At 39.1% G+C, this 10,958-nt stretch overlaps 2 protein-coding genes across 2 annotated transcripts in view; both read right to left on the reverse strand.

Annotated features, from left to right (window-relative positions):
• Window positions 1–481, reverse strand: part of LOC119415389 (protein mono-ADP-ribosyltransferase PARP14-like) — a 39,028-nt gene extending 38,547 nt beyond the window's left edge. The window contains exon 1 of the mRNA XM_037682526.1: window positions 307–481. Within this exon, the coding sequence (XP_037538454.1) occupies window positions 307–481 (175 nt within the window). The remainder of the gene's footprint in view (window positions 1–306) is intronic.
• A 7,059-nt stretch (window positions 482–7,540) lies between these two features.
• The window catches only part of LOC119414845 (macrophage mannose receptor 1-like), a 7,831-nt gene continuing 4,413 nt past the window's right edge, over window positions 7,541–10,958 (reverse strand). Inside the window, exon 3 of the mRNA XM_037681970.1 lies at window positions 7,541–7,884. Coding sequence (XP_037537898.1) covers window positions 7,541–7,884 — 344 coding nt within the window. The remainder of the gene's footprint in view (window positions 7,885–10,958) is intronic.

A 10,958-nucleotide genomic window follows, 5' to 3' on the forward strand; every position in this document is an offset into this window, starting at 1 on the left:
CTGCAGGTCTACTGAGATTAATCTCAGAGGTGAAAGTGAAACTGTGAACTTTATCTGTCTCTAAATATAAACGCAAATAGTTTCAGTTATTTAAAAAAAAAAAAAAAGAAAAACTTGTATTAAACAGCTCAAAGATGACAAAAAAAAACTTGTTTTAATAATTTATCAATCGAACTAAGTAAATAAAGTTATTTAAGTTTGTGTCAGGGCATACTTTCACTTTCACTATGACAGGGCATTTAAATAATCCCCTAAATTAAGGTAAACATGTCTTTTTTAAAATTATTTTCATATGTCACAGCTCACCTTGTCGCTCTTTAAAAGCAACTCTGTAAACTTTGTCCCCCACCTCCATCACCGAGCTGCACTCTCCTCCACCTGATTTGCGCCGAATGTGGAAATAATTCTCTATCCTCCTCCTCTGCTCCTCGTCCAGGCTGGGACAATGAAAGAAAACTGGGAAGCCGTCCGGACCGTCCATCATGGAGGTCTGACTCAGACTGAACTCAAGCACTGCGCGTGTTGTTTATCTGCAGGTTTAAAGAGACTGACGGTGCGAACACCTGCATCATATTGATAGCCTGCTCAGTGGCGCCCTCTGATGTTCATTTGAAGACACATGACGTCAACAGGAGAATGCCGTGACCTTTTTTTTTCCTTTTTTAAAAAATAATCTTTATTAAAGCAAATGACAAGTATACAACAAACAAAAGGCTGGAGTATACAGACGAACGACAACCAGGGGTGTACTTTTTTAAACAAATATTTGCAAAGATTTACATATAGAAAGTGTCTTAAGGGCCTTTTTGTTGGTAGAGTCTGTTATTAACTTTACATATAATTCCACATACTTAATAAAATGAAGAAAGCATGGCGTTTTGTTACTAAATTTACATTTATGAATGAAAAATTTGGCCAAAAAGAATTAGCAAGTCTATTATAAAAAAAAAAAAAAAAACATTTAGCATCCTTTCTGGGGAATCTAGAAAAACAAATTAAAATATTTTCCTAACGTAAGGAAAAATTCCTTAAAATATGGTTATTAATAAACCTGCTAAACTCCTTCCAAAACCTGCGTGTGAAAGGGCAGTGCCAATAAAAGATGTGTCACAGTTTCTGGAAGATCACCACAAAAACTACAATGAATATTTATGTCTCGTTTACATTTTTATCATATAATGTTTATGAAGAATTTTAAATGACACTTCCTTCACCTTATTTATAATTAAATATTTATGGGGAGTCATCCAGATTGTCTTCCAGTTGATATCTACGGCTCCAGTAAGACGAGAAACGATGCCTTCTTGGAACAATCTGCGTCTTCTCTTATTGTTGTTCCCACGCTGCTGTGAAAAGCAGATGTTTCACTGATGACTCAGCTGGACCAGGGAGAGGAACTGGAGTAGACAGAGAACTGTTAGTGTTTTTAAACAACATTAAGGTGCCTGAGGGTGTAGCGCTAACCACCATTGAGAATTCTTGGAGACTAACTGGGAAGAATTCATTGTAGGTGAGTAGTTGTCCGTCCTTATTAACCAGCTGAGCCACCAGTAGGATCCCATTTTGAACCCAAGTCTCAAGGAAGAGTGACCTGTTTTTAAATAAAATATCTCTGTTGTTCCAGATGAGGTATTTGTGTGGTGAGAAGTTGTGTTTGTAAATGAGGGTCCAAGCTAAAAGCACCTGCTTATGGAAGGATGAAAGTGTTACAGGAAGTTTCTCAACATTATACCGAGCCGTTAGGCGGCAGTGTCGCAGAGCTGAACGAAGGTGGAGGAAGGACAGGCTGCAGGTTTCTTTTCAAATGTTAAGGGAGAGTTGGCGTCACTATCAAAAAACCGTTAAAGCTGCCAAATGTAAATTCTTCTCTGATTTAATTGTCTCCAACTCCCACAACCCCCGAGTTCTTTTCTCCACCCTGAACTCAGTTCTACACCTCAGTGAGCCTTCACCTCTGGAAGCCTCAACTGAGCTGTGTGAAAACTTCCTCCATTTCTTTTTAGAAAAAGTGGCAAACACCCGGGCACTCATTTCTCCACCAGCTCATGATCTGTCCATCCCATCTCAGTGCGTGGCTGTGTTTGACCACTTTGAGCCCATCTCTCTGTCCTCTCTGGAGCAGGTAATGTGTAGCATGAAGCCATCTGGTTCCCCCTTTGATGTGGTCCCCCCTCGACTACTAAAGGAAGTTTTTCCTACCCTGGGTCCTTTTATCCTCGCTATTCTGAATAGCAGTTTATCCTCAGGTGTGGTGCCAAAGACTTTTAAACATGCTGCTGTTCAGCCCCTCTTGAAAAAAACCTAACCTTGACCCCTCAGTCATGTCCAACTTCCGGCCTGTCTCCAGACTCCCATTCACCTCTAAACTACTGGAAAAAATTGTTGAGTCTCAGTTGAAACAGTTTTTGGGGGATCACGCTATCCTAAAGTTATTCCAATCTGGCTTCAAATCTCTCCATAGCACTGAAACTGCTCTACTGAAGGTTTTTAATGACATTTTCATATCCACAGACGCAGGTGATTCTGTGCTGCTTGTCCTATTGGACCTTAATCTGCTTTTGACACCATCGACCACAAGAACCTCATTTCTAGACTGGAGCAGTGGGTGGGCATCACAAGGTCAGCCCTTAAATGGTTTGGGTCCTACCTCTCTGACCGAACCTTCTGTGTCAATATCAAAGATTTTAGTTCGGCATCGACAGTGCTCCAGTGGGGGTACCGCAGGGGTCCATCCTCGGTCCCCTTCTCTTTTCTTTATACCTGCTGCCACTAGGTGCTATTTTCCGCAAACACAACATACCCTTTCACTTTTACGCCGATGATTGCCAAATTTACTTCCCCCTGAGGCACAGAGGCACACGCTCTATTCAGCTTCTTCTTGACTGCCTGGCTGACATCCGGGACTGGATGGCTTTAAACTTCTTAAGCTTCAATGAGAAGAAGTCTGAAGTCATGCTGTTCCATCCCAGTGGCTCACTCATGAACCATGACATTGACCTTTTCTCTCTAGCCCCGCTAGAGAAACAAAAGGTCACTAATCTGGGGGTGATAATGGACCCGTCCTTAAAACTCAACAGTCACGTAAACATGATGGTCAAATCCTGTTTTTTTCAGCTGAGACGGCTGTCTAAGCTGAAGCCTATACTCTCCAAAAAGAACCTTGAGACAGTGAGCCACACCTTCATAACATCTAGGCTTGATTACTGCAATTCACTTCTGTTTGGAATCAGTCAGTCCTCCATTTCACGTCTTCAACTGGTCCAAAATGCTGCAGCCCGATTTTTAACTGGTACAGGCTATAGAGAGCACATCACGCCAGTTTTGGCCTCCCTGCACTGGCTACCCATTCACCTTCGGATCCATTTCAAAATTCTCATGTATGTTTTTAAATCACTGAACAGTTCCGCCCCATCCTATCTCACTGATCTTCTGCAGCCATATGTCCCACCGCGCTCTCTGAGGTCAGCAGACCAGATGATTCTCTCAGTCCCAGAAACCCGTCGTAAGCTCAGAGGTGACAGGGCTTTCTCTGTTGCAGGTCCACGACTGTGGAATGAGTTGCCACTGAGTGTCCGGCAGGCTCCCACACTCTCAGTCTTTAAGTCTCGCTTGAAGACCCACTTCTATTCTCTTGCCTTTAACACGGTGTGATTTGTTTTGGTCCAGTCTGTACTCTACACTGTTGGCCATTTTAGTTAGCTTCTGCTGCTATTTGTATCTGTATTTCTATTTTTTGTTTTCCTGTCCGCTGTGCATGTTTGTTTTCTCTTGTACAGCACTTTGGTTGGCCTTGTTGCTGTTTTAAGTGCTCTATAAATAAATTGGTATGGGTATGGTATGGTATTATAATTACAATTTTAAATTAAATGAAAGCCTCCAAAGCGCAAGAAAACATTATATGGTGTAAGGTTCCAGATAGAAGTCGAATTCTTATGAAAGTGTTTAGCCCAGTTAATTTTGAATGTGCTATTTAGGGTAAAGAAATCCAGAAAATTAAGCCCATCTGTTTCGTAGTTAGTCATAACAACAGTTTTCCTAATATAGTGTGTACGTTTTTTTCATATAAAATTAAAAAGCATACGGTCAATATCTTTACTAATTGTATAATCTAAATGTAAGGAGAGAGCAGCATATGTCAATTGGGATAATCCTTCAGCTTTAGTGAGCAGCACTCTACCTTGTAGAGATAAGTCCCCCTGCAGCCACTGGTTTAGTTTAGTTTTGGGTTTTTGGATAATCGGTGTAAAATTAGAGGAGCAGCTTCATTTTTCATCTTTAGAGATTAAAAGTCCTAAATAAGTGACTTCTTGTTTAACAGGGATATTAAAAAATAAAATTTGCTGAACAGTCTTTAATTGCTAGTAATTCACTTTTTTTTTTTTTTTTTTTTTTTTTTTAAACATAAACCAGAGGCCTTGGAAAAGTCACTAATCACATCTAAGGCAAGCGCGATCTGGTTTTCATTCCTTCAAAAACTGGTGTCATCAGCCAGCTGGCTGATTATAAGCTCTTTATTAGCTATGGTGATTCCTTGTACAGCACTGTTGGAGATATGAGTTGTAATAATTTGTGAACAAAGTAAGAATAAGTATGGTGAAATGGGACATCCTTGGCGAATACCACGTTTTAAGTCAAATCTAGGGGTGGAGCCATTTGGCATTTTAATAGAACTGTTGCTATTGGAGTACAAGGTTTCGACAGCTTTACAAAAAATTTTTCAAAACCAAATTTTTTCAAAGAATGAAAAATGAATTGATGTTCAATTGTGTCAAAGGCCTTATAAAAATCCAGGAAGAGAATATGACTATCATCAGGCACCACGTATGAGTAATCAAGTAGGTCTAACACTAGTCTGATGTTAGAGATGTGTCTGTTTCTCATAAAGCCTGACTGTGTCTCATCAATAATTGTATCCAATACCTCTTTAATTCTGTTAGCAAGTATTAAAGCCATAAGCTTATAATCATTATTGAGTAGACATATAGGTCTTCAATTATCAATAAAAAGTAAGTCTTTGCTTGGTTTCGGAATGAGTGTTATAAGACCTTGAGTGAGAGTAGAAGGGAGTGTTATTGTTTATACTTTCTAGGAATACCTGTAAGAGAAATGGAGCTATATGATCAGAGAATGATTAATAAAACTCTGGTGCAGCACGGTGGTGCAACTGGTAGAGCTGTTTCCTCTCAGCGAGCAGGTCCCTGGTTCAAACCCCGGTCCAGGGGCCTTTCTGGGTGGAGTTTGCATGTTCTCTCCGTGCATGCGTGGGTTTTCTCCGGGTACTCCGGTTTCCTCCCACAGTCCAAAAACATGCTTGTTAGGCTGATTGGTAACTCTAAATTGTCCCTAGGTGTGAGTGAGAGAGTGAATGGTTGTTTGTCTCGTTTGTCTCTATGTGTCCCTGTGATGGACTTGCGACCCGTCCAGGGTGTACCCCACCCCTCGCACAGTGATTGCTGGACATGGGCACCGGTGACCCCCGTGACCTAAAATGGAAGAAGCAGGTAAAGATAATGGATGGATGGATAAAACTCTGCAGATGAACTGTTTGTGCCGGGAGATTTATTGCCTTAAGTGCAGTAATGCATTTAGAGATTTCCTCCACTGTAAAAGGGCTGTCACAATTGTCTCTATCATCCACATTGATAGTTTTTAAGTTTTGAATATTGTTAAGAAATCTAACATTTTTCAGTCAGGTCATCTGGACAGTTTCTTTTTTTGTGCTGAAATGTTTCACCTTCAATCCAGAAGGCTTCATCAGTCAATGAAACGCACAACAAAACTGATTCTTCCCACAACAGCTTACTCCAAAGTGGAACAAACAAGTTCTGCTTGTGATAAGATGGTCTCTTTGGTACGCCCCCTCCTCCTTTGCCGGCCCTCTTCCTTGTTGAGTATTGTCAAACTGGTTGAAAACAACAAAGTCCATGCTCAATAATCCAGGTATAAAATGCAACATTTTTCAGTCAGGTCATCTGGACACTTTCTTTTTTTGTGCTGAAACATTTCGCCTTTGAGGGGCGTACCAAAGAGACCATCTTATCACAAGCAGAACTGGTTTGTTCCACTTTGGAGTAAGCTATTGGAGGAAGAATCAGTTTTATTGTGTGTTTCCTTGACTGATGAAGCCTTTCGGATCAAAGACGAAACGTTTCAGCACAAAAAAATAAACTGTCCAGATGACCTGACTGATTTTATACCTGGATTATTGAGCATGGACTTTGTTGTTAAGAAATGTTATTGAAATCTCTTCTTTATATTTTGAGCTGTATAAATTAGCATACAATTTGGCACAAAAGGTTGAAATTTGTTTAGGATTGTTGGAGATAGTGTCATTAATGTTTAGTTGATAAATAGAGTTTGTTTTTGATCTGTGTTTTTCAAGCCTGAAAAAGTAGGCAGAGTTTTGCTCTCCCTCCTCTAGCCATCGTTTCCTGGATCTAATAAACGTGCCTTCGGCCTTTAGTCTCCTCAAAGTTCACCTGTCATCGTTAGAGGGACAAAGGTCCATATAGTAATCAGCTGGGATTTACCACTCTGCGGTGTGATGGTTGCCTGGTAGACAGCTCTCGGGTTAATGCCTGGTTCTACTGGGAAACCCATCTCTGCTCAAAGTCGTCTGCAGAAAGGATGCTTCTCTCCTTACTGAGGTCAAGTGCAAAAGCTGGGTTAATTCTCTTTCCAGTTCTCTGCACAGAAGTGTGTTGGCTTCGAAGCGTCTCTTCAAAGTGCGTTTTCTTAAAAGTTTTCTTAGAAGAATGGTGCAACTTACTGTCTGTGTGGAACAGAGATGAAGGTCCACCTCTCGGAAGAGGTGCTTCTAACTCTTGGCTTTGTTTTTTCATAAATGCCTATTAAATAAATCAAGAGTCCCTGTTCTCTGCCTTAAAAGTTTCATTTTAAAAGAGAAAATAAGACAAACGTATTATCTTAAAGAAAAATTACTTAAACACACATTTTCATGAATAAACATTCAGGTATGACATATTTAGGATTAAACTTAAAACATACAATGTTTTACCAAAGGTGTCGCTGTCCATCTCCTGAAAAGGAATGTCAAAAGGGTTCTTATGGTGTTAGCTTAATGGGAACCAGTCTGCTTCCCTGCTCAAGCTGCTGCCCCCGCGACCCGACTTCGGAACAAGCGGAAGATAATGGATGATGGATGGATGTATTGTATTGTAATGAATTGCTCAGAAGTCAACAAAGCAGTATTAATTGGTTTGATTATTACTTTTTAATAAATATGCAAATTAATAATGACACCAATAAAAATAAATCTCAAATAAACTAAATGCATAATGATATAAATGGATGGATAACTCTAGAAAATGTATTTGTGAGACATCAGTTCGGGTTTCTTCAAGTACTACAGCATGCAGAGAGTACTTATACATTCCGACATGTTTCCTCAGAATTGTATTTTAATTAATCAGTGATTAAAACATCAAAACAAGACTTACAGTCAGTTTGTTGCATAAGAAAAAAATATTCAAACATGTTCAGTTTTATAACAAAACGTTTGTTTGGAGTGATTTAGGATTTAACGAGTACAGATAAAATTGAACTTTTCCGTTTCTGCCCGACTGTACCACTCGTGATGTCCTTCCCTGTCCATGGCTCCACACATCTCGCACTGATCAAACTGCCCATGTTGACCCCATTTCTTATAGTTGACTGCCTCATCACTGACCCAGAACCACAAATCCAGAACACAGGTGTAGCGCAGTCCCAACCAAACAAAAGTAGATGAGGCCTGTGTGGCTCTCTTCTGGGCCCATTTTTGCTGGTGAGAGTCAGTGATGGTGACCAGGTCCTGGTGATGAGCTCTGCAGTAGTGTAAGGCCTCCTCCCAGGTCTTCTTCTCCTGGATCAGGATTACTTTATCTGTCAGGGACATCCATAAATATCACATGCAGAACATGATAAAAACAAGTGGGTCAAGTCCGCCATCTTTACTTGCTCATTAGTTCCCCTTGGTTGCACCATCTCTGCATCCTTCTCACAAAGCTAATGGTGCTAATTATATGTTGGCGCCAATACATCCAAGTTCAGCAGGTGTGAGCAAGTTACACTCTTTTTGTGACTTTTTGCAGCAGATCCTGACTCCATGATTTAAATAACACTGATTGTAAATCATCCAGTACACGGCAAGAATAATAAGAAACAGAGCAACTCGTCTTCTGTTCTCTAGCAGAAGACAATTTATTTGTCATCTCAGGAGCTGTTTTGATCTAAAACTGGAGAGTGCAGAGTTTCAAGTTGTGCACCTAAACTTCAAGGTTAAGGATTCTCTTTTGAGGACCACAAATGTTCATCTTTTGGACAGAGAAGTCAGATTATTTGAGAGGATGGTGAAGGAAACCATTTACGTTAAACGAGGATAGGCCTGTCACAATAACATATTTTGCTCTGCGATTAATTGTCTCAGAAATGATTGAGATAAATGATAATATTGTTTGAAATTTGACAATAATTAATAATTATTGTCAAATTTAAGAAGAAATGTTTTATATCTTGTATCCTGATGCATGCTCAATAATCCAGGTAGAAAAATCTAAAAAAGTTAAATCTGGTCCTCTGGACATTCAAAAAACCAAAACAAAGCAAAACAACAAAAAAATGTAGAAACGTTTCGTCTCTCATCCGAAAGACTTCCTCAGTCTGAGGTGCTGTATTCAGCTCAGTCTCTTAGATAGCACATTCTCAGAGTGGATAAACCAGTTTTGCTGCTGACAACCAAAACCAGCTGATCACATGCTCAAGAAGGACCATCAGCCTAACAATGGATCATTAGCACACTGATGGCTGTTTACTATTCACAGGAGGCTGAGTGAGAGGGGGACAATTGAACACGTAGGACTCCACCCCTGTTTAGAAGGTTAAAACAGATTTTAAAGAGAAAAGAGAAAGGGAGGGGTCAATAAAGAGCACCAGGGTTGAGCCATGTCTTCAATTGAAAGAGAGAGACACGAAAAAATGTTAAACCCAATAAATGAAAATGAAGTCAATAATTTTCCTTCATCGTGCGATTAATTGATTTGTTGTTTATTGCGACAGGTCTAAATGAGAAAGACTTAATATAAACAGATGAGAAGGTCTCAGATTTCAGTTTTTGAAAACACAACAGCCCTTATTTGTCATGTCCCTTTAAAGCAGACAACAGTTTGACTTACAGTTTATCTAACTAGTTCATGTGACATCCTGTGTAGCCAATAATGGATATATTCTAGACTTTTCTGACAGGGCTGGATTGACTTTATTTTCTTGTTTGTAGACTACACTCATACACAGTCAACATAACCAACAAGTGACAAATGAATATATTTAAGGAGTCCGAGTGTTCAGTCAACTTTGACTGGATACCTGAGGTGGCTAAAATAACAAAGAATTTAAAGAATCTTCAGAATTACAATGGAGCACTAGAAAGTTGAAATTTGACGGGGACTGCTACGTTAAATTTTTGATCTGACAGTATTATGAGTTGGGGTTCGCTCTCAGCTACAACCATACCAAATTTCAGCTTAAAATGGCAAATGATCAACAAGTTAAATTCTTTTTTTTTTAAGCCAAGGTGGCCATCTTGGATTTTTGATTTGGATTCAGTATGTGATGGGGAACATTCTCAGCTATCACCACACCAAATTTCAACTCTGTGTAAAAATAGCTGAGTGAAAGCCATTTGAATTTAGCTTTGGAGGCCATATTTATTTTATTTTTTTTAATTCAATATTTATTGAGCATTGGTCTCAGCAACTACCACACCAAATTTCAGCTTAATACCACTCAAAATGGCTGAGTTACAGTATTTTTCCTTTTTAGCTCAGGTGGCCATTTTGGATATTGCATTTGCAAGCAGTCTATGTAAAATGACTAATGAAAATGGTGTCTTTGTTTGCAAAAGACGCTGCCATGGTAACTCAAAATGCAAATAGAAGTAATAGCACACATCGCGGTGCCAAGCTGGTCGTTTTGATATAACATTTTTGGGGGAACATATTGTGGTTCAGGCCACATTAAAGTTGATGGAAGAGTACGATATAAAGTTAAGAAACCCTTGTCAGGTGGATAATAATAGGTTGCTGCCTTACTATGCGATCCCCAATTAGGCTGTATACCCAGTGGTTTTCATTCTAATTCACACCATGCATGTGGCCAAAATGTTGTGTGTCACTTAGACAAATGTGCAAAACCCCAGAATGTAGCAGCAGAAGATGCACAAACCACATGGGCATCAGAGTTTCCAATATTGTGACTCGAAAAGTTCAATTTAAGCTCACTATTTACTGAAAGCAACATATTGTAAATGGTTAAATGCAGCAAAGCAAAATGATAAATTCAGTTCCATTTAAAAATATTTAATACTCACCATCATAGCAGAAAAAGTATTTTTTGTCCTTGCATTGGTTCCTTGTCCATTTTCCTTCCTCATTCAGCATAATCATAGCACAAAGCTCAGAAGGGTTGATGTTAGGATAACTTCTGTACCAGTTTGTGAAATTGTTGCTGCTTCCATCTGACCATCTCCACTCATCACTGAAATGTGTTATAATTGAAACATCATTTGACAGAATACACATCTGTTGCATCATGTAAGAATCCAGACTGAATGGTAGGGTTCACAGATTTGTAGACGGCGTGTGAAAGTGCCCCAGCATGAAGTCATAATAATAGACGACCTATAGATGATGACAGAGAATGCTAAAAAAAAATCCTTGTACAAATGGTTTTTAAACTTGAACAGTGCTCACAGTTTAATCTCAAAATAACTTTTCATGTCAAAAAAATTGAAATGTCTCTCTTCTTCATGAAACCTAAATGTTTAGAACCTTAAATAAATACCATACCAATTTATTTCTAACGCACTTAAAATACAACATGGCAGCTGTCTGAAGTGCTGTACAAAAAAAAACAAAATACAGTAAAACAATAAAAACAACTATATATATATATATATATAT

The sequence above is a fragment of the Nematolebias whitei genome, chromosome 1 (assembly GCF_014905685.2).
Source record: "Nematolebias whitei isolate Nwh7 chromosome 1, NemWhi1, whole genome shotgun sequence".
Taxonomy (NCBI): Eukaryota; Metazoa; Chordata; class Actinopteri; order Cyprinodontiformes; family Rivulidae; genus Nematolebias; species Nematolebias whitei.